The following is a 24476-nucleotide window of genomic DNA, read 5'->3' as shown; positions in this document are numbered from 1 at the left end:
ATATAGGCACAGATAGTACTGCCTCTCTCTGTAAATGATGTAGGTAGAGATAGTACTGTCCTCTTGTCTCTTCAGTAAATGATGTAGGACAGATACTGTTGCATTGCTGGCCATCTTTGTTGTTGCAGGTACAGATAGTACTGCCTCACTGTCTCTCCCTGTAAATGTAGGCACAGATAGTACTGCCTCTCTCTGTAAATGATGTAGGTACAGATAGTACTGCCATCTTGTCTCTTCAGTAAATGATGTAGGCTCAGATACTGTTGCATTGCTGGCCATCTTCTTTGTTGTTGCAGGTACAGATAGTACTGCCTCCCTGTCTCTCCCTGTAAATGTAAATACAAATAGTACTGCCTCTCTATGTAAATGATATAGGTACAGATAGTACTGCCCTCTTGTCTCTTCAGTAAATGATATAGGCACAGATAGTGTTGCATTTCTGGCCATCTTCTTTGTTGTTGCAGGTACAGATAGTACTGCCTCCATGTCTCTCCCTGTAAATGTAGATACAAATAGTACTGCCTCCTTGCCTTAATAAATGACGCAAAACACAGACTGTGCTGCATTGCTGGCCATCTTGTTTGATGCTGTAGGTACAGATCAGTACTGCCCCTGTAAATGATTTACCTGTCTGTAAATTTTCTATATAGGAACCAAATTTGTAATTCTGCCATTTTATGTCAACTTGCACGAGAACAGTTTTTACTAAACTGTCCTTCCATTTCATTGGCTGATTATAAATAAAGGTAAAGGTGAGGTAAGAGCTATCTTTAATTCTAGAATTTGCATCGCATGAACAATTTATGTAAGAGTGAAGACTTTTTTTTAACCATCTACTGTATATACTTAGATGAGTGACTTTCTATTCTTCCAGTTATACATTTTCTTCTTACCAGTAAAAATGCTCCTTATTATCATAAGTGCTTTCTTTTTTTACATCTCTAAAACGATCTCTGTCACAACAGTAGTTGTAGCAATAATGGAATCGGAGATTACGACAAAGAGGATATTCCTTCCTGCATCATTTTACCAGCTAGCAAATGATGAAGTGAATATTGCTACAATCAGGATACATTAGAACACAGATGGGAAAGAGGAAAAAAAAGTTTAGCCAGCAAAGTCGAAGTTATAGAAGGTATTGTATAGAAATACCGATACCTTGCAGTTCTGGGTTCAAATCCCACCAAAGACAACTGCATGGAATTTGTATGTTCTCCCTGTGTTAATGTGGGTTACCTCACAAACACCCAAAACCTACTGATGGGTTAATTGGCTTCCTATGAAGCACAATGCACGGATGCACTATTGAAAATGTGCCAATTTTCTGCCACAAATTGCGCTATAAAACTGTTTTGTATGCCTTGCCACATCGTTCACTTTTTTTTGGTGCATCCGAAAAAGAAACGTAGCTTAATTGTAAGGGTGTGGTCTGAATGCGACATAAAGGGCCAAAAATTCCACCAAAGTTGTAGAGCAAAAACTGGCATAAAACTAAGCCAACTAATAGTTGGCATAAAGTTAGACTAATGTGCCTAAAGATGTGCCAGATTGATCATCCAGCATGAGCCACAGTGATAAATCTGGAGCATTTCATGACTATCTAGTAAGAATTTTTCACCATGGGTGCGTTCACACACAGCTGTTTTGGTGATGATTTTCCACAGGGCGGAATCCCACTGGAACTCCCGCGGTTTGGCCACAGCGGAAAAACACGAGATTTCCGCCGGGAAAGCGCTGCTTCAAGGAGCAGCTTGGCCGCGTGCTTTTCCGTTTCGGTTGGCGCTTTCGTAAAGGAGAGCGCGTCCGCAACGGGGGAAAAAAATGGACATGCTGCGGCCAGGGAATCCGCGCTGCAGCACCGGCTCTGCCGCAACGGATTAGTACATCTGTCCTACTGTGTATGTCTGAGACTTAGATTGTCAGTCCCTCTGGGGATATGGATTGATGGTGATCGCTATACAGTGCTACTGGACATATTGTTGCTATTATACATAAGCTAAAACAACCAGACATGTTTAATGCTCTAATATTCTAAGTCAAATCTAAAGGACTGGTGCAGTTGTAAAACTATTGATGGCCTATCCTCAGGACAGGTCATCAATAGTAGATCGGCAGGGATCCGTCAGCCAGGACCCTCACCAATCAGCTGTTGGTCAGGCTGGTGCACTTATTAACCGAGCTGATTTACACAGGAAGCAGTCAGCTTCATTCTTACTGCAGTGGCCAGGCTTGGTATTACAGGCCAAGTTTTAATTGAAATTAATGGGAGCTTCGCCTGCAATACCGAGCCTGGCCACTGCAGTCAGAACAGAGCTGCCTGCTTCCTGGATAAATCTGCTTAGTGCACTAGAGCGCCGGCCTAGCAAACAGCCAAACAGCTGGGGTTCCGAGTGATGGACCTCCACAGATCAACTATTTTTGACCTGTCGTGAAGAGAGGCCATCAGTAGTTTACAACTAGACAACCCCTTTGTCTACTAATCTTAATGATCATTAATGTAGTAGAAGTAAACTATGGGCCCAAAGCAGAGTAGGTACTGGTGTAGTGCTGGAGAGTAAACTGACAGCCCGATGACGCCCCCTGTACCTCACTGGCTAATGAGATGGCTCCCCTGCAGGTCCTGGAAGGCGAGTATCCTCCTCCCGTCCCAGCTCCTGGCCAATAGTTCTCCTCCCCGCTGCTGCTGTCAGTCTGGCTGGCTCCAGTGTTCAGTGTCCCAGGCTCCTCGGCCATTTTGTTTGCTGCACGCTGCTGTACTCTATTGGCCGGCCCTTCTCCGCTGCTCCCTTCTCTCCCGACCGCTGACATGACATGCACTGTATGCTGAGCCAGCGGCGGCAGTACAGAGCAGGCCCCTCTTTCTCACTGCTGCTAGTGTGGCAGGCTTCCCAGGCGGCCCCAGATGTAACCTCTGCGAGTGTGTTCCCAGCGGCGACAGGACATGCACTGTATGCTGAGCCAGCGGCGCCAACAGAGTGTACTCTGGCCCTTCCCTGCTGCTGTTGTTCCCTGATGTCAGTGTCCCTTCTGTCCAGAGTGAACAGGTTGCCGAGGGCAGATGGAGGGGGGACGGCAGCTACATATTGCTGCATCGTGTGTAGAAATCTTTGCCTGCCCTGGAGGGTTAGGGTAAGGGATTATTGTCCTGTTAGGACAATAATCCCTTAACCATAACCCTCCTGGGCCAGTCAAAAATCTCTACACACAGTACTGCTAACACTTTACGAAATTCCGCCTATCGGGAGCTAGGGGTATGACAGGGGCGTTCCTCCATCCAAGCCCTGTCTAGCCCCTAGCTTCCAGTGGCGTCAAGATACACCAGTACCAGCAGAGTATGGGTGGGCCATGCATTACAGATCTGTACCAAAAGCCCTTACAGTAATAAATCCTGAACAGGATGCGGTCACCATCTCCAAAAAGGATTCCACAAATCAGGGCAGATAGTAAAATTTAAAACGGTTGAAAAAAAGCAAAAAAACATACATACAAAAGTACACACACACACACACACAGCTACGAGCTGTTTCGTTGTAAAAAAAAAAAAACTAGATTTTTGGATAAAGTGACTTCCAGCACAATTAACATTCATCTGGAACCTCACCTCAATTGTCGGAGGGTCTTTCCTCTTGCCTCTGATCCATGCTACAAAAGAGAACAGAAGGGACTTTAGCCAAAAGAAGAAACAAAAATACAGGTTTTTGTGGTTTGAGATCTAGAACAAAGCTCAAGTTACATGAATCTTCAAGAACAAACAAAATAATTCTGAGAAGATCCCCGAGCGTCAGACTTCTACAGATGGGATGCTAATGAATTTTTTAGTATAGTTAAAAATATGTTTATGTCTGAGTTATTCCCCAATGCATGGAGGAACCTCTAAAAGCTCCCATTACCTGACTGTTATTTACTTGTATGCTTTCAGACTGCAGTATAAATCACACACAGGGAATAAGCCAATCTCCGCACTACACTTTGGATACAAACCAATGGCTTTCAGTGGATTAAAAAAAGATAGTGCCTTACTGATATTGTGCTATCAGTTATGTTGGCTGTACACCGTGCCGAGTCTTCTCTATTCTGGCCAAATGGACAATATACATTTTAGACATGTACACTTTTCTAACACTGGATATAAGCACCCTTAGGCTGGGTTCTCACATGCCGGATTCCCGGCAGAAATCTCGCGGTTTGACCGCAGCGATAAACCGCGAGATTTCCGCTGGGAGAAGCGCTGCTTCAAAACCTGCGGCACTTAGCCGCGGCTATTGAAGCGGCCTGGCTGCTCACTCTTCTGCTGCGGCCGGCACTTCCATAGAGGAGAGCGTGGCCGCAGCGGAAGAAGAAAAAAAAATGAACATGCTGCGGCCGGCTAATCCGCACGGCAGCGCCGGCTTCTGCCGGCTTTGCCGCGGCAGATTTGCCGTCCCGTGTGGACGAGATTTCTGAGAAATCTCGTCCACATGGCTGGCTAATCCCGGGATTAGTGGCCGCAGGAGGATTTGCCGTGGCGAAATTCCGGACGGAATTTCCGCGGTTAATCCGCCCCGTGTGAACCCAGCCTTAGACTTCACAAAACCATTAATGTGTCACTGAATTGAATATTTCAGCTATTTACTCTTCACATAATATAATAGATTCTGCAACAGTCTGCACAGCTAATCTTCAGTCTCCTGCCATTCTCTGCATTGGGACCATAGCGGCACTCATCCTGCACATGTGCCGTAATGAGATCAATTGGATAGAATCCATGGAGCATCTCAATACGAATCTGTATACACTATCCTACCCAAAGTATTTGGACACGCCTATGATGGCAAATAGAGGCCTGAAATCACACGAAGAATCAGCCTTGGCCGTAATGCAATGCAAGGAATGGCGAAGATATGGAAGAGCAAAGCCCGCAGCATTACAGCAAAGATCCGAATAATCAATGCAATCATTTCCCCGATAACTATATATGCATGCGAAAGCAAGACACTCAAGAAAGCAGACTGAAGAAGGATCGAGGCCTTTGAGCTGTGGTGCTGGCGGTGTACGCTGCACTTCTTGACAATAATGTGCTGCTGATAATGTGGCAATACTCTGGGAACGGTCAGCGATACTTCCAACAAGACAATGCGCCTTGTCACACATCCAATGCCGTTTTACATTGGTTTGAGGGTACGGATGTTACACGATTGGACTGGCGGCACAGAGTCCCGATCTGAACCTAATGAACATCTTTGGGATGAACTGAAATAGGTCAGAAAATATGAACAGCGTCCATTTTCTTTGAGAGAACTCTTCCTTAGTCAGACCTCTTCTGCAATACTGTGTCCAGTTCTGGGCACCCCACTTTAAAAAAGACATAGACAAACTGCAGCAAGTTCAGAGAAGGGTTACCAGGATGGTGAGCGGTCTGCAAATCATGTCCTATGAGGAACGGTTAAAGGATCTGGCAATGTTTAGCTTGCAAAAAAGATGGCTGAGAAGAGACTCAATAGCCGTCTACGAATATCTGAAGGGCTGTCACAGTGCAGAGGGATCAGCCCTATTCTCATTTGCACAAGGAAAGACTAGAAGCAATGGGATGAAACTGAAAGTGAGGAGACAAATTAGATATTAGAAAAAACCTTCTGACAGTGAGGGTGATCAATGAGTGGAACAGGTTACCACAGGATGTGGGGAGTTCTCGTTTAATGGAAGTGTTCAAACAAAGGCTGGACAAATATCTCTCTGGGATGATTTAGTGATGCTGCACTGAGATCTACCATTCTAGGATTCTCTGAACTCGCCAGATGCTTGCAGGATGAATGGAGGGAAATATCAGCTGAAGTGTATCAGAGGTCAGTAGAAAGTATATATCACGGAGAGTATCATAAGTCCCACGATGTCATTAGGGCCAAATGAGCCCCTCCCAAGTATTAACATATGGAAATAAATACTCCTTTTGATTCTTGCTCAGGTGTCTAATAACGTTTGGTAGTATAATGTATATTAGTTTTGTTGCTTTAGCAACTAAAAAGCAAACCTGTCTAGAATTACAGTTTCCAGTGTTGATAATTCACAGATAGATTATCTGGTATCTGGTAAACCCTTTGCTTTCTGACATCCCCTACAGTCATACCATCGCTTCCCCCCCTACTGCAGTAATATACTAATCTGTGCATCCCAGGTATTCCCACAGCGTGTTAAGGTGGCAGGCTTTTAATTTTATTGTGTGTACGTGCTCACGGTTATGGAAGTCCATAAGCCCCCCAAGAACATACTGCGGTAAACCCCTTCCTTTGTCTGACTGCTTTGATGCTGCAGTCACTATTGACCATGACATCTTCGATATTAAACAACTAGCCCCAATCCCAGCCGTCGTACCAGGTTATAGCGGACAGAAGATGCTGATGCCGCAGGCTCATCCCTTGAGCGTACTCTATAAATGTACAGTGCATGACATTAAAGGGGACCTGTTACTGCAATGCTCTGCAGCCATGGCCCCTGACGATATAGAGACTCAAACTTGACTCACAAAAAGAATGTATATACTTTATTTAAATGTATGTATGCCACTTTAATTTGTGCTCAACTTAAAAAAGGATTTGGTAAATCGGAGAACCCACCGTTAAGGCCCATTTACACACACAGATGATTGCTCAAAACTCGTCAGAAACTGACAGTTTTGAGCAATCATTTTGCATTAGGAACTAATGGGTTAATCAGCCCATTAGAAGCCAAGTAGCATCATGTTCATGTATTTAGAGAACAGCGGATGGTCTGTTCTGTAAATACATTGCTATTGTTCTCCAGCGGGACAGCTGCTAAAAGAATGTTATCAGCTCTTATCAGCGCTGCGAACCGTCTTATCAGGGACGATGGATTTTAGGCTGAGCTGAACTCAGCGATGGACGAAAAATGCACAGTAAGTGCACGATGGGCACACATTTACACACAAGGATTATCGCTCAAAAGTTGCCTCTTGAGCAAATTTAGAGAAATCATTGTTGTATGTAAATGTACCTTTAGAGGATAGACTAAGCCCCTGTCTAGACATAGGGTTTGAAATGGTTAACTATACATTGATCTGCCCAGTAACATGGTTGAGTATAATATGCCCATAAACCAGCCTCTTTTCCATTGGCTAGCTGCCGTCGTAACTCTCATTGGCCAGTCTGCCTGATGAGAACTACTCTAGGATTGGCTAAGAGACAGTGGGGCGACAGTGAGAGGGAGCCCGTGATTGGAGAAAAAGGAAGCAAAGGGAAACTTTCGCATGGGAAGGTAGTTAGCCAGTTTAGCGAAGATAGAGTAGGAGTAAACAAGTCAATTAGAAGCAGTTATTAGGGAGTAACTAAGAGATAGTGCAGTGAGAAGGAAAGGTGTAATTAAGTCTAGAGAAAATTAGAATAAGGAAAGAAAGAAGATTATAAAAAGAAAGAAAATAAGATCTAAAGAAAAGCTGGAAGACAGGACAGTTAGAGACAGAGCCATTCCCAGAGTCCGAGAGAAGGTGTTAGATACGACGCAAGTATAGAGAGCGGTATCTGAAGAGATAGATACCACGCATTGTTCAGAGGACAGTATCTCCAGTCACCAAACTCTGGATTTTTGTAGATGGGAATTGGACCTGTACTGGATGTTGTCTTATTTTGAACCTATAAATAAAAGTGAGTTGTACCTGTTTTACCCTTTACCCAGACGCCTGAGCTCCTTCTCATTAGAAACACCTGCACTAAACCTCATACTACACCACCCTCCAGGTTAAGGAACTACAACCCCCAAAAACCCCAACATTTGGTCATAGCATGACCAGGGTGGGAGACAACCCCCAAAAACCCCAACATTTGGTCATAGCATGACCAGGGTGGGAGTGCAACAACCTGGCTGTCCCACACTCCAGCCCTTTGAGGACTGGCTAGAGATGAGCGAGCATACTCGCTAAGGACCATTGCTCGATCGAGCATTGTCCTTAGCGAGTACTGGCCCGCTCGGGAGAAAAGGTTCGGCTGCCAGCGCGGGTGAGAGGTGAGTTGCGGCGGTGAGCAGGGGGAGCGGGGGGAAGAGAGGGAGAGAGAGATCTCCCCTCCGTTCCTCCCCGCTCGCTCATCTCTAATACTCACCTTTCTTCACCCGGACGTGCTCTTCTTAGATACGGATGCTGGCGCACTTAGATGTGTTAAGTCGGCAATGAAAGTCAGACATCACTCATTAAGAGTAAGAAGTGGGGAACACCCACTTGACACAAACCGAGTGCTAGGTGACAGACTTAAGGCCCATTTAGACGGGAGGAATGTCAGGCACATACTAGCTGCTGCACGGGAGCTAGTATTACCGGTTCACAGCGGGGAGGCTGGAGGAGATTTCTAAATGGATGAATTCTAAAACTCCATAGAAGTAAGGGGCTGTATGGAGCTGTAATATGATCATGTGCCAACGCCTAAGTACCATTCTTGGTCAATGTTGATGTAATTTGTCCCAGATAATAAATATTGTGCATTTGTCAGTTATTACAGATTTTTTTGCTTTGGGGAATGGGGTTCCCAAACCAACGCGGGCTGCATAGCAGGAGAATATCATATGCATCTAACTAGCCTTTGTAACATTCAGGAATTACCAGTAGATTTGATGGTGAATTATTTTATTTTGTAGTTTATTGTTAGATCCCCATCTGTCATGCACTGAGAATAAAGGGAATGAAGTGGAATGTATGAAGACACAGCTGTCCGAAGGCTATAGTTCACGTTTTTTTTTCTCAACCATGATAAGGAAAATAATTGATCAGCTACATGACTTTGGTAGGAGACTTGAAAGCAGCAAAATGTCAGACAATAAAATTAACTCTCGGGGTAATGGGAGGCAGAACTGGAGTAGATTCCTCGCAACGCAAGGTACGAGAAAAGTTCAGAATATGTCCTCGATACCATAACCTTTCCAACAAAGAGCAACTGCGCCATAAATTGGCATTAGAAAGGCCACTGCTTATGAGTCAAAATGAATCTTGTAGTTTGTCAACCTGATTAATGGCAGGTTCCCATCCATTTCATCTATGGTTTGTAAAAACAGTTTAACAGAAACAGTTAAGTATCTCCAAAGGTCAAGGTTGCATGTATTTGCCTAATATATTTTTGATGTCATTGAACCCTTAAAGGGGTTGTCCCGCGGCAGCAAGTGGGTCTATACACTTCTGTATGGCCATAATAATGCACTTTGTAATATACATTGTGCATTAATTATGAGCCATACAGAAGTTATAAAAAGTTTTTTACTTACCTGCTCCGTTGCTAGCGTCCTCGTTCCCATGGAGCCGACTAATTTTCGCCCTCCGATGGCCAAATTAGCCGCGCTTGCGCAGTCCGGGTCTTCTGCAGTCTTCTATGGAGCCGCTCGTGCAGAATGCTGGCTCCGTGTAGCTCCGCCCCGTCACGTGCCGATTCCAGCCAATCAGGAGGCTGGAATCGGCAATGGACCGCACAGAAGAGCTGCGGTCCACGGAGGTAGAGGATTCCGGCGGCCATCTTCACCGGTAAGTATTGAAGTCACCGGAGCGCGGGGATTAAGGTAAGCGCTCCGGTAAGCTTTCTTTACGTCCCTGCATCGGGGTTGTCTCGCGCCGAACGCGGGGGGGGGGTTGAAAAAAAAAAAAACCCGTTTCGGCGCGGGACAACCCCTTTAAGTTTTCAGGCAGTGAAGGGAATGCAGGGTCTGCATCCTGGTGCTGGGAACAGAATTGGCCAACTGCAATACTAGCAAATTTCTCCTCTACCTGGCTATTGATAGGGACTCTGAGCTGGTTTATTGACCCCTTAAGGACCAGGCTGTTTTGTACCTTAAAGGAGATGTCTCGAGGAAGCAGTGAGTTTTTTTTTTTGCCCAGTCCCCCTTATTCAGCATACAAAACTAAGCACCCGTTTAAATGACTTTTAAAGCCGGTTTCTACTCACTGTTCCAGCGTTTCAGCAACTTTTAAAAACTTTTCCAAAGATGGCCGCCGGTTCTTCTCCCAAAGTGTACAGCCCTTGCTTCAGCCCGACGTGCGCGCTCCCGAGACGCCAGTCACGTGATTCTGTTGATGACGTCATCTCTGGAGGCGGGGAATTCAAATGCTTGTAATCTCCATGGCAACCGGACGCCCCGCAGCCGCCGACCAGTCACCCACCGCCAGGCAGCAGGTAACCGGCGCTAGCCCCCGGCTCCCCAGCGCTAGACCCTCAGCCCAGGTGAAGGCCCCGGAGCCCAGCGCTAGGTTCCGGAGCCCAGCGCTAGGTTCCGGAGCCCAGGTGAAGGCCCCGGAGCCCAGCCTTGGGCTCCGGGGCCTTCACCTGTCAGTGAACATCACCCCCGACCCATCACTTACCCCCCTGGCCCAGCGCTAGTTCCCCCGGCCTAGCGACAGCCCCCCCATCGCAGCGACAGCCCCCCCATCGCAGCGACAGCCCCCCCCCGGCCTAGCGACAGCCCCCCCATCGCAGCGACAGCCCCCCCCGGCCTAGCGACAGCCCCCCCATCGCAGCGACAGCCCCCCCATCGCAGCGACAGCCCCCCCCCGGCCTAGCGGCAGCCCCCCCCGGCCTAGCGACAGCCCCCCCCCATCGCAGCGGCAGCCCCCCCCGGCGCAGCGACAGCGACGACAGCCCCCCCCGGCGCAGCGACAGCGACGACAGCAATTATGTTTTTTACTATCTATCTATGTCCTCCATGACGTCATAAAAGACCTCTGGGGGACATTAACATTTTTATTTTTTTTTTATTTGACACTTTCCCACTGTAGCTGGCGCATCCACAGGAGCTTTAGTTACAGGGGAAACATTCCCTGTAGTGACATTAGTCACTGGCAGAGCTGATCAGGGTCTGCTACGACCCTGTAGCTCTGCTGTAGCAGGGAATCCCGGTGGTCACGTGACCTTCGGGCTCCCGTAGTGAATGTTACACTTCCACTTTTTAGTACACGGTGCTTATTGTGTGCTGTGTACTCAGGGAAGGAGAAGGCAGAAAGGGTTAAAAGCCCTTCCTGCCTTCCCCTCCGGGTTATTAGCTGTTACTAACAGCTGACAACCCGTTCTGCGTCTGATTGATTACAGAAGCAGGAGGCTTTAATCCCCGCCGTAATTTTACATACGGCTGCGCTTAAAGACCGAGACCAAGCGCCATATATTTACAGTGCCTGGTCCTAAACTGGTTTAAAGCAGGCAGAGAATTGTGGGATAGGAGACATGGTGCATTGCAAAAAGAAGCCTGTAGAGGGAAAAACAGCTTTATACTGTATGCATTACTTAATTACATAGACAATGTCTTATTCTTATAATTGCCACTTATTCTTTTGCCACAAAAGGGTTGCCCAGTTGTTTATTGATGGGTTATCCTTAGGATAGGCCCTCAATTGTAGATCAGAAGAGGTTCGCTCTCCGAGATCCCCGATTAGCTGTTCTCCTGTCCGATGCATTTGTGCATGGAGTAGATTTCTGCAGAAAGCAGACAGCTCTGTTTCTATTGCAGTGGCCAGGCTTGGTGTTGCAGGCATTGAAGTTAATGCAAACTTTGGTTGTAATACCATGCCTCACCACTACAGTGGAAATAGAGCTGTCTGCCTCCTGCAGAAATCCACTCAGTACATGAACGCACCAGCCCAGCAAACAACTTGATCAGACAGGGTCCTGGATGATGGACTCCTGCCGATCTCCTATTGACGACCTGTCCTAAGGACAGGGCATCAGTAGTTTACAACTGGACAATCCCTTTAAAAAGGAAAAAAAAGTGTGACTGCAGCTAGGCAAGTACATTGTGCATTAGGCCGGTTTCACACAGGCGACAAAATCGTGCAATTTTCTCATGGTGCGACAGTGCTACAAATCGCATGTATGTGAAGCCCATACTTTCCTTTTGGTTCCTTCACATTAGCGATGTTTTGTAGCATGCGAAATTGAGAGAGAAAATGCATCGTGGCATAGATTCCACTAGGAGTTGATGTTATTCTGCAGGAATACTGGCCCCTGCGGACAGGAAGCTTTTTGCAGTTGCTACAATTAGATGGAGGCAGTGCCTTGCTCTGAACATCTGACAGGAAGGGTTCATCAATTCATGCTGCTTATGGCAAATTCTGACCCTCCTATTATCACGGTGCAACAAAAACTTGGATTCATCTGACCAGGTGATATTTTTCCACTGCTCAGTGATCTAATTTTTGTGCCCTTTTGCCCGCTGGAGTCTTAATTTTTCTGTTTCTCTTTGACAGCAATGGCACTTGGACACGTCACCTACTGTTCTAGTCCATCTGTGCTAAGAAAGGACCAGTTGAGCATTCGTACACGTTAGTTGGAGCACCAGCATTGTTGTTGGCTGCGGTTTATCAGAATGGTTTTTAACATCCTCCTCCGTAAAAGAGTTATATCCGCAGGATCCTCTCTTGATGGATGTTTTTCTCCGATCTCACGATTCTCGGTATACCCTCCATACTGTTGCATAGGAAAACCCCACAAGGCTAGCAGTCTATGAAATTCGGCCCTGGCTAGTCTAGCACCGATGGCCTGCCCTTGTTGGTAGTCACTGATCACTGTTTTTTCTCATTCTCAGAATGGGTTCTCAAAACCTTGTGTGACTTACGCACGGTTTAACCGCTGTGCAGCCGACGGCAATCGTGTATGGCAGTGATATTGTACTACACATGACCGTGTATCTCACGTACGCTGCCATGTGCAGTCTTGATTACGCGCCCATAGAGAACAATAGTCTCTCTCGCACGTTATACACAGCAAAATAGTATGTGCAGCGTCCTTTTATTACGTTAAAGTATTACGCAATGCTTACATGCAAAAGTGAAACAGCGGAAGACAATGTATTTGATTTACTTCATGTCGCACGAGCGTAATTCGCAGTAATCTTACGCTCATGTGTGGATTCACACTGATCTACAGAGAAAACTTGATTGCTTGATTTTATGCGGCGCTCTGCGGTCACGTGTCCGATTTCCATACAAGAAGCTCCATTCAGGGTCGTCTCTTTAATAAAGTGGCCATTCATTGTAATTTGGTAAGTTATTTTCTGGAACTGGATGTATACTTACCACTTACCTATATCATACCGCACATCACAAAGCAAGATGTTCCATTCTACAAGCAATAACAGAAGACTTTCAGAGTTCTTCTGCCTTTTTCCCCATTTTTATTACCCAGTAGAGGAGCGCATGCTACACGGTTTCTACTTTGTAGCAATACAGACGATTATAATAACCTTCATAATTTAAATACACAATAGTAAAAATGATAGCGAGCGGCAGCCTTTCATTTATGGCTGCTAGAATGAAGATGTGGCGACCCCTCTATTCCACGGCAGACTACTGGCTTAAATAAAACCCCAGGCTCATTAACTAATCTTTTTTTATTCTCTGGATGCTTGAATACGAATTAAATAAGATAAATTGTCTTCATTCTGAGCGCGGTAATGGAGGTTATGAAATTCCAAGCAGATTAACGCTTCTCTAATTCCTTCCCGCTTCACTTGACACACACTTTACCAGACAGAGAATTCTCCTTCTAGGAATGGCTTCGATAAAACAAGGAGGAGATGAAAATAGTGGATTTTTGAAAACTTCTTTACTTTAATGCGATCGCCTGTATCCGGTGGATACCGGCGATCACGTTACCAAGAGGGAGGGGGGCTGGGATGACAGCTTTATGCTGCCGGCTACCTGCGGGCACCGACAGCATGAAGCGGTCACGTCCAGAGCCCACGTGGCTTTAACCCCTGCAGGACACATGTTTTTACGTCTTCAGGGATTAAAGCCCACTTGGGCAGGACGTAGAAAGACTATGGGCTGGTCATTAAAGGGTTAACATCCTCCTCCGTAAAAGAGTTATATCAGCAGGATCCTCTTTTGATGGAAGTTTTTCTTTAATCTCACCATTCTCGGTATTTACCAGGACATCTCAAACTCACATATAGGCCCAGTTTATATTCTGGGAAAATCCATGGCACCAAAGCATGTGAACCCACTAGTCTAGGGAAATGTCCATTAAAGGGGTTGCAACAGAATTACAAGTTATCGTCTATCTATAGTGGAGGGGATAACATGCTGATCGGTCGGCAACCCCCACTGATTTCGAGAATAGGGGTCCTGTGTCCTCCCTCCTCTTTACTGTGGGCTCACTGCACCCGGAGAAGATTGAATGGAGCACCAGTCACGCAAGCACGCTGACGCTTCATTCATTTCCAAAAGGACTGCCAGAGATAGCTGAGTACAAGTGCTCGGGTATTCCCCTCACACCATTGAAATTAATGGGGCGGCAGCAGCATACATTTGGCCATGGCTCCGTTCAATGTCACATCACTGTGGGTGGGAGAAGCGATCCTGCAGTGGCGAAAAAAGAGGGAACTGGGACTGCCATTCTCAGGATCTGCTGTACCATCCAAAGTGGCCCGGATTGGTACTGCAACCACCAGAGGTGTGGAGTCGGTAAGCCAAACCTCCGACTCAAGACTCCTCAATTTTCCAAGACTCCAACATATAGGATTCATATTTTTTAAGTGATATATTTACTATATTAAATTGGTAACATCACCATTCTGATAAAATATATCTAAATAGGTTGATTTTATGTTCCATTTATTGGAATACGTCAGAACACAAAACTTTACTAAACTGTAAATATGCAATACACTATGTGCTTTTATAACCCGAGTCGGAGTCTGTATAATTCTACCAAAGACCATCCCGGTGGTCGAAACGTTGCCCGTTTTATGTCGGGCAAATAAAATTCCATCTTATCGATGTGAAGAACTTTCTGTTCTTTTTTGCTGCTCAGTCAACATATGTATTGGTGAAGCTTTGTGGGTTGTTGGAGTCTAATTTACTACTGAGCGTGCACTCCGATGAACCTCCCCATATTGGGTGTATGGTTGTGCATCAATGCATAAAACGATATTCATTGTTGGATAACACTATGCTACGAGTAAGAACTCTATTTGAATTTTGTAAGGGAGTCTGTTGCTTTTATGGGGATGTAAATCTTGTGATTTTTTTTCAACATGTGAAGAATAAAAGTTTTGGATTTTTACATATATCTTTGTTTTGTCAAACAGTAAAAAAAATAAAGCACCTGAAGGAGTTTTGATGCAAAACTACAGTTGTGATGTGATTAGATGAACGGTCTTGTCACCTGAGGCCCTAAAAGTGATTCCTTTGGCCTATAAAGGGCTCTCAGTGCCTTTTTGTGTGTAGTGACCTCTTCTTCCGCTTGTGTGGAGCTTGTTGACCACTAGACGCGTCTACGATGCAGAGAAGAGATTTCACCCCATTACCAGAGTCTGAGAGGGGCATATTATTGGAATGCAAGACGCTAGATGGTCGAATCGACAAATTGCCCACCACCCGGGCCATTCTGCCCAGACTGTTAGGAGGTGTTAGGACTAGTGGATGCATGAGGACACACAAGGTGACCGGGTTCAGGATGCCCTCGGAAGACCACCAGTAGAGAGGATCGTCTGATAAGCATGATTGCCATCTAGAGACATGTCGCATGATCATTATCAGCCCCTGTGTCTGTCGGAACCATTTCCAGGTGTGCGGCTGAAGGACATTTGATCCCACTTGTTATCACCAATAGAACATGTATTGGACCATCTGGGACGCCAACTTCTACAGTCTACGAGTTTGCACGATCTAGAGTCTCAGCTGCAGCAAATGTGGCCAAATATGCAGCAGGACACCATATAGAACCATGCCCACCTGTATCGCACAAGCTAGAGGCGATACAACAGGGTACTAGAGCCTCTATACTCGCCTGTATCACATCTTGTATCCAAGCCAGAGGCTTACATCAACATTACAATCACACACGGAAATTTTCATTCAATTCTGACAACTCCTTCTAGGTGCTTGTTTTCTTTAGTTTTTTTTTTTGACAAGGAGCGTACCTTTGCTGTAGAAAACCTTTTTTGTCAAATGCCCATTAACCCATACAGGAATGTGGCAAAAAAAAAATGTATATAATTTTTTTTTTTTTAAGAGTATGCCTAAAGCTTAGTGATCAGAAAATAAAATATATATGAAAATGTTATACTTCTATAGTGGTGTACAGCAGTGCGTGCAAGGCTCAAGGCAGAGGCGTAACTTGAAGCTTCTGGGCCCCAGTGCAAAACCTGTAATGGGGCCCCCAACTACAATGCTTTATTCATAGTACTGAGCTCCCTATATGGAGAGGAGAGGCCTTATGGGCCCCCTAAGGCTTCTGGGCCCGGGTGCGACCGCATCCCCTGCATCCTCTATAGTTACGCCCTTGGCTCAAGGCCATGTTCCCCAAACAGTGGCTCTCAGGCCCCCTGCATGTGGCACGCCAACTGCTGAAAGCTTTATATGTCATATCAATAGATCTTGGTATTAGGGTGACAACCATATCAGAGGCAGCTAATACTAGGGTAAATGCTTCATCAATTGCCTGTATCTTTAAATATAATTTTTTCTCTTTAATACTCTATGTGGCTCAAAACGGTCTATCATATTTAAAAGTGCCTTGTGACCTACAAAAGGTTGGGCATTATAGGGGTTTAGGGTATGGTCACACATTGTGGAAACGCTCGCAGATTTTGTACTGCCGCTGTACTAAAACTCTAACCCGCGGTTTTGCTTTAGAAATTATGCAAAAGAACTGCAGCATTTCCGCAACGTGTGAGCGCACCTATAAAATGATTTTCCCTGGTGGTCTAGGGTAGCAGTTGGGGAGAGGGTGATGTAACAACCCATGTCCAGTGATTTATTCTTCTCTGTTAGGGCTGTAGCAATGCCTGATGTGTCAGTGGGATTCGCTCATGCATATAGTCTCTTCTTCCTGCCCCGATCATATAGATTGATGCCGGGCAGGGACAGACTGGACTGTGAGGCTGCAGTTAAACAGCAATATGATCAGGTAAAGCGCTTGAATATTCTGTGTGATCATAAAGGAAATAGCCAGAAGATCCTGACACGTGTTGTGACCCCTAGCGTTGGACTATAACAAGCACATTTTGTCAAATTTGTTTTTGCTTGCTCAAAAACATGTCCACTGTGCTGCCTGTTAACAAAATGTGTAAATCTGTAAACCGGGCAGCATGAAACTGATGAAAGGTTCACTTTAAAAAAGGAGTTTTCTGGGACTTCTTGGACCTATCCTCAGTACATGTCATCAATAGCTGATCGATGGGCCTTTTTGCTCAGGATCCTTACCGATCAGCCGATCACCAGACTCTCTATCAGCGCGGACAGTGCTGAAATCAGATAGCGCTGACAACATTGTGGTGGCCTGGTTTGGTACTACAGGCACAGTTCTCATTGATTTCAGTGGGAGCTATGCCTCCAGTACCAAACCAAGAGGCTGCAATACAGACAACACTATCTGCTTCCAGCACTGACAGCTGACCTGATATCAGCTGATCGGTGGGGATCATGAGCGGTGAACCCATCGATCAACTATTGATAACTCGTCTCATGGAGAGGTCATCCATAGCAAAAGTTCCGGATACCCCCTTTACGGACAGTTCTAGAAAAATCCTCCAAGAACTATTCCTTGTATATAACCCTTGCAGCAAAAACAAAATGTTTTTTTTTCCCCCCATGCAAAAATGCTTCTGTATTAGCAAATTGGTATTTATGTAAATCGCAAACATATTAATCAATGCAGGATCTAACATGCAGTCGCCTTACGCTTTAAGACACATCAGCTTTAATGAAGCAAAAATGATACACTATGCTGCACAGATTATGGAGCATCAAGCTGTTCAATCAGAGCGAGTATTTCTATGTAAACCTAATCATATTCTCTGCTTCTTTACCGAAAGGATGGCGGCTCGGAATAAATAAATACCAAGTATATGCGGCAGGAACGGACTTACGGTGCACACTAAGGAGACTAAGACATGAGCCATCACCTCTTCCCCATTTCTGGAAGTTTAATTATAGCTTCTTCTGCCAGTGATTGTCGTGTTGTGCGCTCGCAGCGTTGCCGGTATTAAGTAGCCCTGTCTACGTATGAGTAAGGCTTACAGAGATAACTGGACATTTCATACCTATCGAGACCCCGGCATTCTTTCATCTGCGCTTATTTGCATTTTGATTAGTATGCATGAGATTTCCATTGAACCTTTACACTCCTACTGGCACATAATACACTTTAATGAGCATAAAAGTGAGCATGCAAATTAAAACTGCCATTAATCACTAAATGCTACAGGAAATTGGGAGGATGGAACAAGCAGGCAGTAAAATGCTGAAAGAGGCATGCACTCTCCAAATCTCCATAGGCCCTGGCAATGACGAATAGGCTTTCAAGACATGGGGAGGAGGTAAATAAAATATTCCATCAGCATAGACAATAGGTGACCGTTCAGCAGGAGGATGGTGGAAGTGTAATTTGCAGAGTGCATCTTCTAGCAAGAGCACTAGAGGGAAACACTGGAATAAGTGATGAAGATGGCGCTTAGCTCTTCGAAGTTGGCATCAGACGACACGGTTACTGCTTTTTCATGCAGTCTGGGTCATCTTTATAATCCAATATTATTTCTAAAGTATTACATTAGGGCTGACTGGATAGTTGCCTTTTGAGAGCTGCAATTGAAGAGTCTAAATCATGAGCGTATAAAGCAAGTGCCACAAACTAATACACCAGTCACTGAAAGAGGTTGTGCCAAGTTATAAACTTACCCCCTATGCAAAGGATAGGGGATAACTTTATGATTGGTGGGGATCCGACTGACACCCACCATTCTCGAAAACAGGGCTTTCAAGGTTCCCGAATGAATGAAGCATGAGTGCGGCCACTCCATCATGTCAGGTCCAGCGGCTCTGGGGGGTCTCCGTGCCCGCAATACTGGTCCTAGTACCCAAGGCTGCAAGGGAGCCCCGGTTTTTGTGACCTCTCCTGGCCGCTATGATCCGGTACGCCGGCTCAGGGTGTGCTCTCCTGTGCGCAGGGGGCGTGCGCCTAGTTAGCCGGGTTACCGCCCCGCATTACCATTGCCATGACTCCTGGGCGCGCCTGCCTGTCTTTAGCAGGCGCCAAGGGCTGTTCTTCCAGCATCCGGGTTTTGGCTCCTGCTGCTATCAGGCTCCCCGTCCCAATCAGCTGCTGGGGTGGGAGTTCTGACAGCATTTAAGCGTCTCAGTTCCCGTCAGTGGTTGCCAGTGTATGTTTGGTCTCCAGCTACACCCGCGTTTCCTTGTATTGATCTCTTGCTTTGACTTGCTCGCTCCGGACCTGACTTTGCCTTCACCTGACCCCTTGTACCGCGTTCTCTCCCGTTGCTGACCTGGATTGCCTGACCTGCCGTTGTGTTTGTTTGTTTCTTGTATTTGTCTGCGTGTCTGACTCCTGCCCTGCATCCCTAGGGAGTCTAGGGACCGTTGCCTAGTTGTGGCCCAGGGCCTAATCTAGGGGGGGCAAGTAGGTTGGGACAGGGGTTGCGGGAAGTTCAGGGACTCCCAGTTCCCTGACCCCAGTTCCAATCTCCAATGCTAGAACTGAAATGAATGAAGTGGAGGGGGTCCTATCCTGTGGAGAGAGGATAACTTTATATCTCAACACAACCCCTTTAAAATCTACTACTCACTATGCAAAAAGCAACACCTAACATGGCTAGGTCGACAGAAAAGAGGAGGTGAAAATCCCAAAATAGGCCATGTCACTATGGCATTACCATATTTTTGGACTATACGGCACACCTGACTATAGGACACACCCAGTATACAAAAGTATGAAATTATATCCTTTTTTCTAATTAAAACTTCCCTGATGGGCTAAAGTGGAGGGTTTAGTTTAAAGTGGATGTTGATAGACGCAATTGCCCCAATAGTAATTGTGCCCACTCTCAGTGGCCCTATAGTAACAGTGGCCCGCAGTGGTAATAGTGACCCCTAGTCTCAGTGGTAACAGAGGCTCTCAGTGATATTAGTGCCTCCAGTAGTAATAGTGGCCTCCAGTGATCTTGGTAGTAATAGTGAATCCGAGTGGTAATAGTGGCCCGATGTAATAGTGTCCCCAGTACCTATGGTGGGGCAACGACCCAACCAGCAAGTGCTTTCCCTCTGTTGCTCCATTCTGCTGAGTATCACAGTCTTGGACCTCTGACACTTCCTGTATGTGCGGTGCAAACGCCCTTAGGAAGTATTAGAGGTCAGAACTTGTGATACCCAATGTCACCTGGACAGGAGCTACGGAGGGAAGCTAATGTTCTTCCTGGTGGGGCTGCTGGTCTTAATTATCAGCTACAGGGCTTTTGTGCTGTAACTGATCATTATGGAAGCGGTCAGAGGGGTTGGCCGGACCCATCTGACATTGGACCAAAAGACGCAGACACTTTTTAGCAAGTCTTTTAAGACTTGCTAAAAAGTGTGTTTAGTCCAAAAAAATACGGTAATTTTTTTCTGCAACAAGGCACACACAGATATAAGCAGTGTCTAAACTACAGTCACCCAAATTACAAAACGTAATTACCTTCCCATTCTGCAGGAATATCTCCACTCTCATATTTGAACATGTCTTTCTGCACAGGATCCATCATTCTTTTTGCTCTAATTACTTGGCCTAAAACAAAACACAGAATAAGCCTTGCATATACATGGTGCGAACAACTGCGCTATTGTACTGCGGTGTGTATCTATATTTCAAGCGTACATACAGCATATGTCGTATATATAAAGAACATTCAATAAGGTCAGCAAAGTAACAAGACCACGGTAAAAACTACAATTATATCCTTGAAATACACAGCGGCGCCATTCTATAAACAGTTTATTTTTACTTAAGGCCAAGATTCTTGAGAAATCCAGAAAATGGTTTAAACAAGGGGCCATTATGACTAGATGGAAAATTTATGATAGAAGTCTTTGAGCACACGTAAGGACCCAGGAGTAAGAAACGGGGGGACGCTGGCAATCCTGTTCACGGCTTATTATTTTAGACTAAAGTGAAAAATGTATTTTCTGCCAACCTAAAGTTTGGAGGACACCGCTCATAAAAGCAAGTAATGATTGTTCATTGATTTCTCTGTTTGGAGTTTAATAATCTTGTAAGGATAGAAATGATTTGCTAGCTATGGGACTGGAATATATGGAATGTATCTTACAAGTCTAATCTTTGTTCAGACCTCTAAATGGAAGCAAACAAACTATTATAGCGGATGACTCAAAATGTTCCTCTTTATAAAAAAAAAATCCACTTCCAGAGAACGTCTCATGTATTTAAAGTGGTTTTCCTATCTTATAAAGCACTGCATTCAAGGGCAGAATTAAAACTATAGGATCCTATAGCAAAACATGTAATACGCATGCTGCCCTTAGCTATACGCAACCCGTGCGATTGCACAAGCTAATTGTAGGCTCTCCCCAAGTCTGTCAGGCCAGATGATTTTCTTCCTCCCCCCTTGCAGAACTACATGAATCATACTTTTCTAGCTAAAAGGATCGCAGAGGTCATAATTGTGACCCCGCCCCTAAGCTAGGGGGGTCCACAGGCCCCCCTCGCCACATTAGTTCTACTTCATGCCTCCTGTACTATACAGCTTCTTAGCACCCAGCATTGTTATCACCGCATCAGAGCCTGACTCCTCCTCTGTGTCTGCAGTGCAGTCTGAGAATTGGAGTCACAGAGGAGAAGTCGCGCTCCGATGCTGCCAGGTTAGGTGACTGAGTGGCGGTAAAAGTTTCTGCCACCACTGCTTAGTCATCTAATCTGGCAGCATCAGAGCCCAACTTCTCCTCTGTCTGCGCTGCAGACAAGGAGGAGGAGTCAAGCTCTGATGCTGCCAATTTAAGTGATAGAGCAGTGGTGACACGTAGTTTGCAGAGATAGCAATGTTTGATGGCCAGAGGACCTACATTAGGGTAGGGGATCATCCTCAGGGACACTGTTACTAAGGGGCCACATATAGTGGGCACTCTTACTAAAGGGGTCATATTTGAAGGCACTTTGACTATAAGGGGCCATATTTGAGGATATATGATGGAATTATTATTATTACTAAAGGGATTGTAGAATTTGTTTTAAATATAGCACTATTATTTATTCACAGTATGGTGGCATTATTTAGCTACTTTATGGTGGTATTTTTCATCACATTATGCAGTTGATAATTAGTCACAGTATGGTAGTAATATGGAGCAAAAGGGGTAAGCTGAACTTTCACATTGAGGCCCATGACTCTGTAGCTATACCAGAAAGACGCGGAAGGAGATGGGGAACTACTGTGCAAACGCATCAAAGAAAAAAAAAGAATGGAAAAGATCACCTCTAGAAGGATCAAGGAAAGCCTGAACTTTCCAGTGAGTACTGCTACTATCAGAAGACGATTAAAGTGAAGCCAAGTTACCAGCTCAACTACCTGGAAAGTCCCTTCGTTGAAAAAAAAAAAAAAAAAGACATGAATAGGTTAAAATTTGCAAAGGAATACATTGACTGGCTACAAGAGAAATGGTGCAACATTTTGTGGACTGATGAAAGCGATATTGGGTTTTTTTTTTAGGTCTAGTGGCTGCAGACAGTATGTCAAACGACCCCCGAGCACTGGAGGAAGAGTACACTGTAAAAACAGTAAAGCATGGTGGTGCAAAAATGACAATATGGGGATGTTTCTCATACTGTGGTGTTGGACCTATTTATCGCATACAAGGGGTCATGGATCAGTTTGAATATATCAAAATACACGAGGAGATCATGTTGCCCTTTGCTGAAGAATAAATACCTTTGAAATGGGTGTTTCAACATGGCAATGACCCAAACTACACCAGTAAGCGTGCAACATCTTGGTTACAGACAAAACAGAATTGAGGTAAACTGAGTGGCCAGCCCAATCCTCCATCCTCAATCCCATAGAGAACTTGTGGGGTGACATCAAAAATGTGGTTTATGAGGCAAAAGCAAAAAAAATGCAGAACTGTGGAATGTAGCCCAATCTTCCTGGCCTGGAATACCTGCTTAGAGGTACTAGAGGTTGGTGGACTCCATGCATGACAGATCTCAAACAGTTCAAAGCAAAGTGAAATCTTAAAGGTTTTTTTAATTTATACATTCCATTTTTGAATTTTTATAGAAAAATGCTGGCTCTGCTATTTTTTTTTTTTTAGCATTTCACAGAATGGTAGAGTTTGAAGGGACCACCAAGTTCATCTGGTCCAACCCCCTGCTCAATGCAGGATTCACTAAATCATCCCAAACAGATATTTGTCCAGCCTTTGTTTGAACACTTCCATTGAAGGAGAACTCACCACCTCCCATGGTAACCTGTTCCACTCATTGATCACCCTCACTGTCACAAAGTCTTTTCTAATATTAATTTGTGTCTCCCTTTCAGTTTCATCCCATTGCTTCTAGTCTTTCCTTGTAGAAATGAGAATAGGGCTGATCCCTCTGCACTGTGACAGCCCTTCAGATATTTGTAGACAGCTATTAAAGTCCCTTTCACACGTAACAATTAATCGCAAAAAAATTGTTTAAACAGCCAAAAAATAACGCATAATTGTTACATGGAAACGCGGGCATCGTGCACTTGTCGTTTGAATGATGGATTTCAGTCCGCATAAAATCCATTGTTCACACGCTGAGAGACTAAACAAATTTGTTCCATTTAAATGCATTTGTTCACTCTATTGCATGACGCAGGATGGCTTTTGTTTATCTTGCATATACAATGAGTTCATAGAAAACCATCAGTTGTTTACGGACCAAAATTGCACTCGCCTATGTGAATATGATAGAGGAACGCACCCTGATGACTGCTCTTGTAGATATGGTTTCTGCTATTACACTGTTTCTCCTCTGCTAGATGCATGCCAAGAAGTAATGAACGTGGAAGACACGAGGACTCATCATAGTGACTCAATCGACAACTCCAGATGCCGGCTGCAATTCGTGGAGCTCCGCCTGCAAGCGAGAGACGCTCTATGTAATAGCAGCCTTAAACCACCTGTTGTAGTAGACCGTGACTAACGGTGGTCCTGAGAACTGCCCCGCATTCTTTTTATTGGACCCACCTGGCCAATCATTAATATGTTATGCACAATTTTCCAGTAGAAGACTTTTATAAGACGAAGAAGAAAAACGTAAGGAAATCCAAAGATGAGAGTAACTCTTCCAGTGCTGCACAAAACTCCAGATATTTGTTCTTTGAAAAGGATTAGATGTTAAGAAGACAAGATGGCTTTGCTGTATAATATTTACAATGAAAATTGCATTGCAAATTAGCATGGCTTTGAACAAGAAAGAATAACGTGCGCCCTTAAGGATTTAATATTCTCAAATGGATTAAAAAGAAATAAATTATCTGTTAGCAAAGGTCACATGAAGGAAAACGGAAGATCAAAGCCAAGAAGACTTCTCATTGTCAGACGGCTCTGGAGTCAAGCCCAGAGGCGCAGAGCCGTTGCCATTACAGGGGCAATCGTATACTGACTGCCCGAGACTTCAACACAAACTACATCCCCTCAACATGTGCACGTTCTATAAAGGTCATTGCAGTTATTAACTTTGACAACCTCCCAGTAGAGATAAAGGACC

The 24476-nt window shown here is 45.0% G+C and overlaps 1 protein-coding gene across 2 annotated transcripts in view; it reads right to left on the bottom strand.

Annotated features, from left to right (window-relative positions):
* Positions 1 to 24476, bottom strand: part of NDUFAF2 (NADH:ubiquinone oxidoreductase complex assembly factor 2) — an 89747-nt gene that overhangs the window by 24881 nt on the left and 40390 nt on the right. The window contains exons 2-3 of one of the 2 annotated variants that reach the window (XM_066602777.1): positions 20421 to 20510; positions 3602 to 3642 (exon numbers count right to left, since the gene is read on the bottom strand). In XM_066602777.1, coding sequence (XP_066458874.1) covers positions 3602 to 3642; positions 20421 to 20510 — 131 coding nt within the window. The remainder of the gene's footprint in view (positions 1 to 3601; positions 3643 to 20420; positions 20511 to 24476) is intronic. The other variant, XM_066602778.1, reaches the window with a different exon arrangement.

The sequence above is a fragment of the Eleutherodactylus coqui genome, chromosome 5, assembly GCF_035609145.1.
Source record: "Eleutherodactylus coqui strain aEleCoq1 chromosome 5, aEleCoq1.hap1, whole genome shotgun sequence".
In the NCBI taxonomy this organism is placed as follows: domain Eukaryota; kingdom Metazoa; phylum Chordata; class Amphibia; order Anura; family Eleutherodactylidae; genus Eleutherodactylus; species Eleutherodactylus coqui.
Note: the sequence above shows the minus strand (reverse complement) of the source record. Positions and strands in the feature narration are given on the sequence as shown.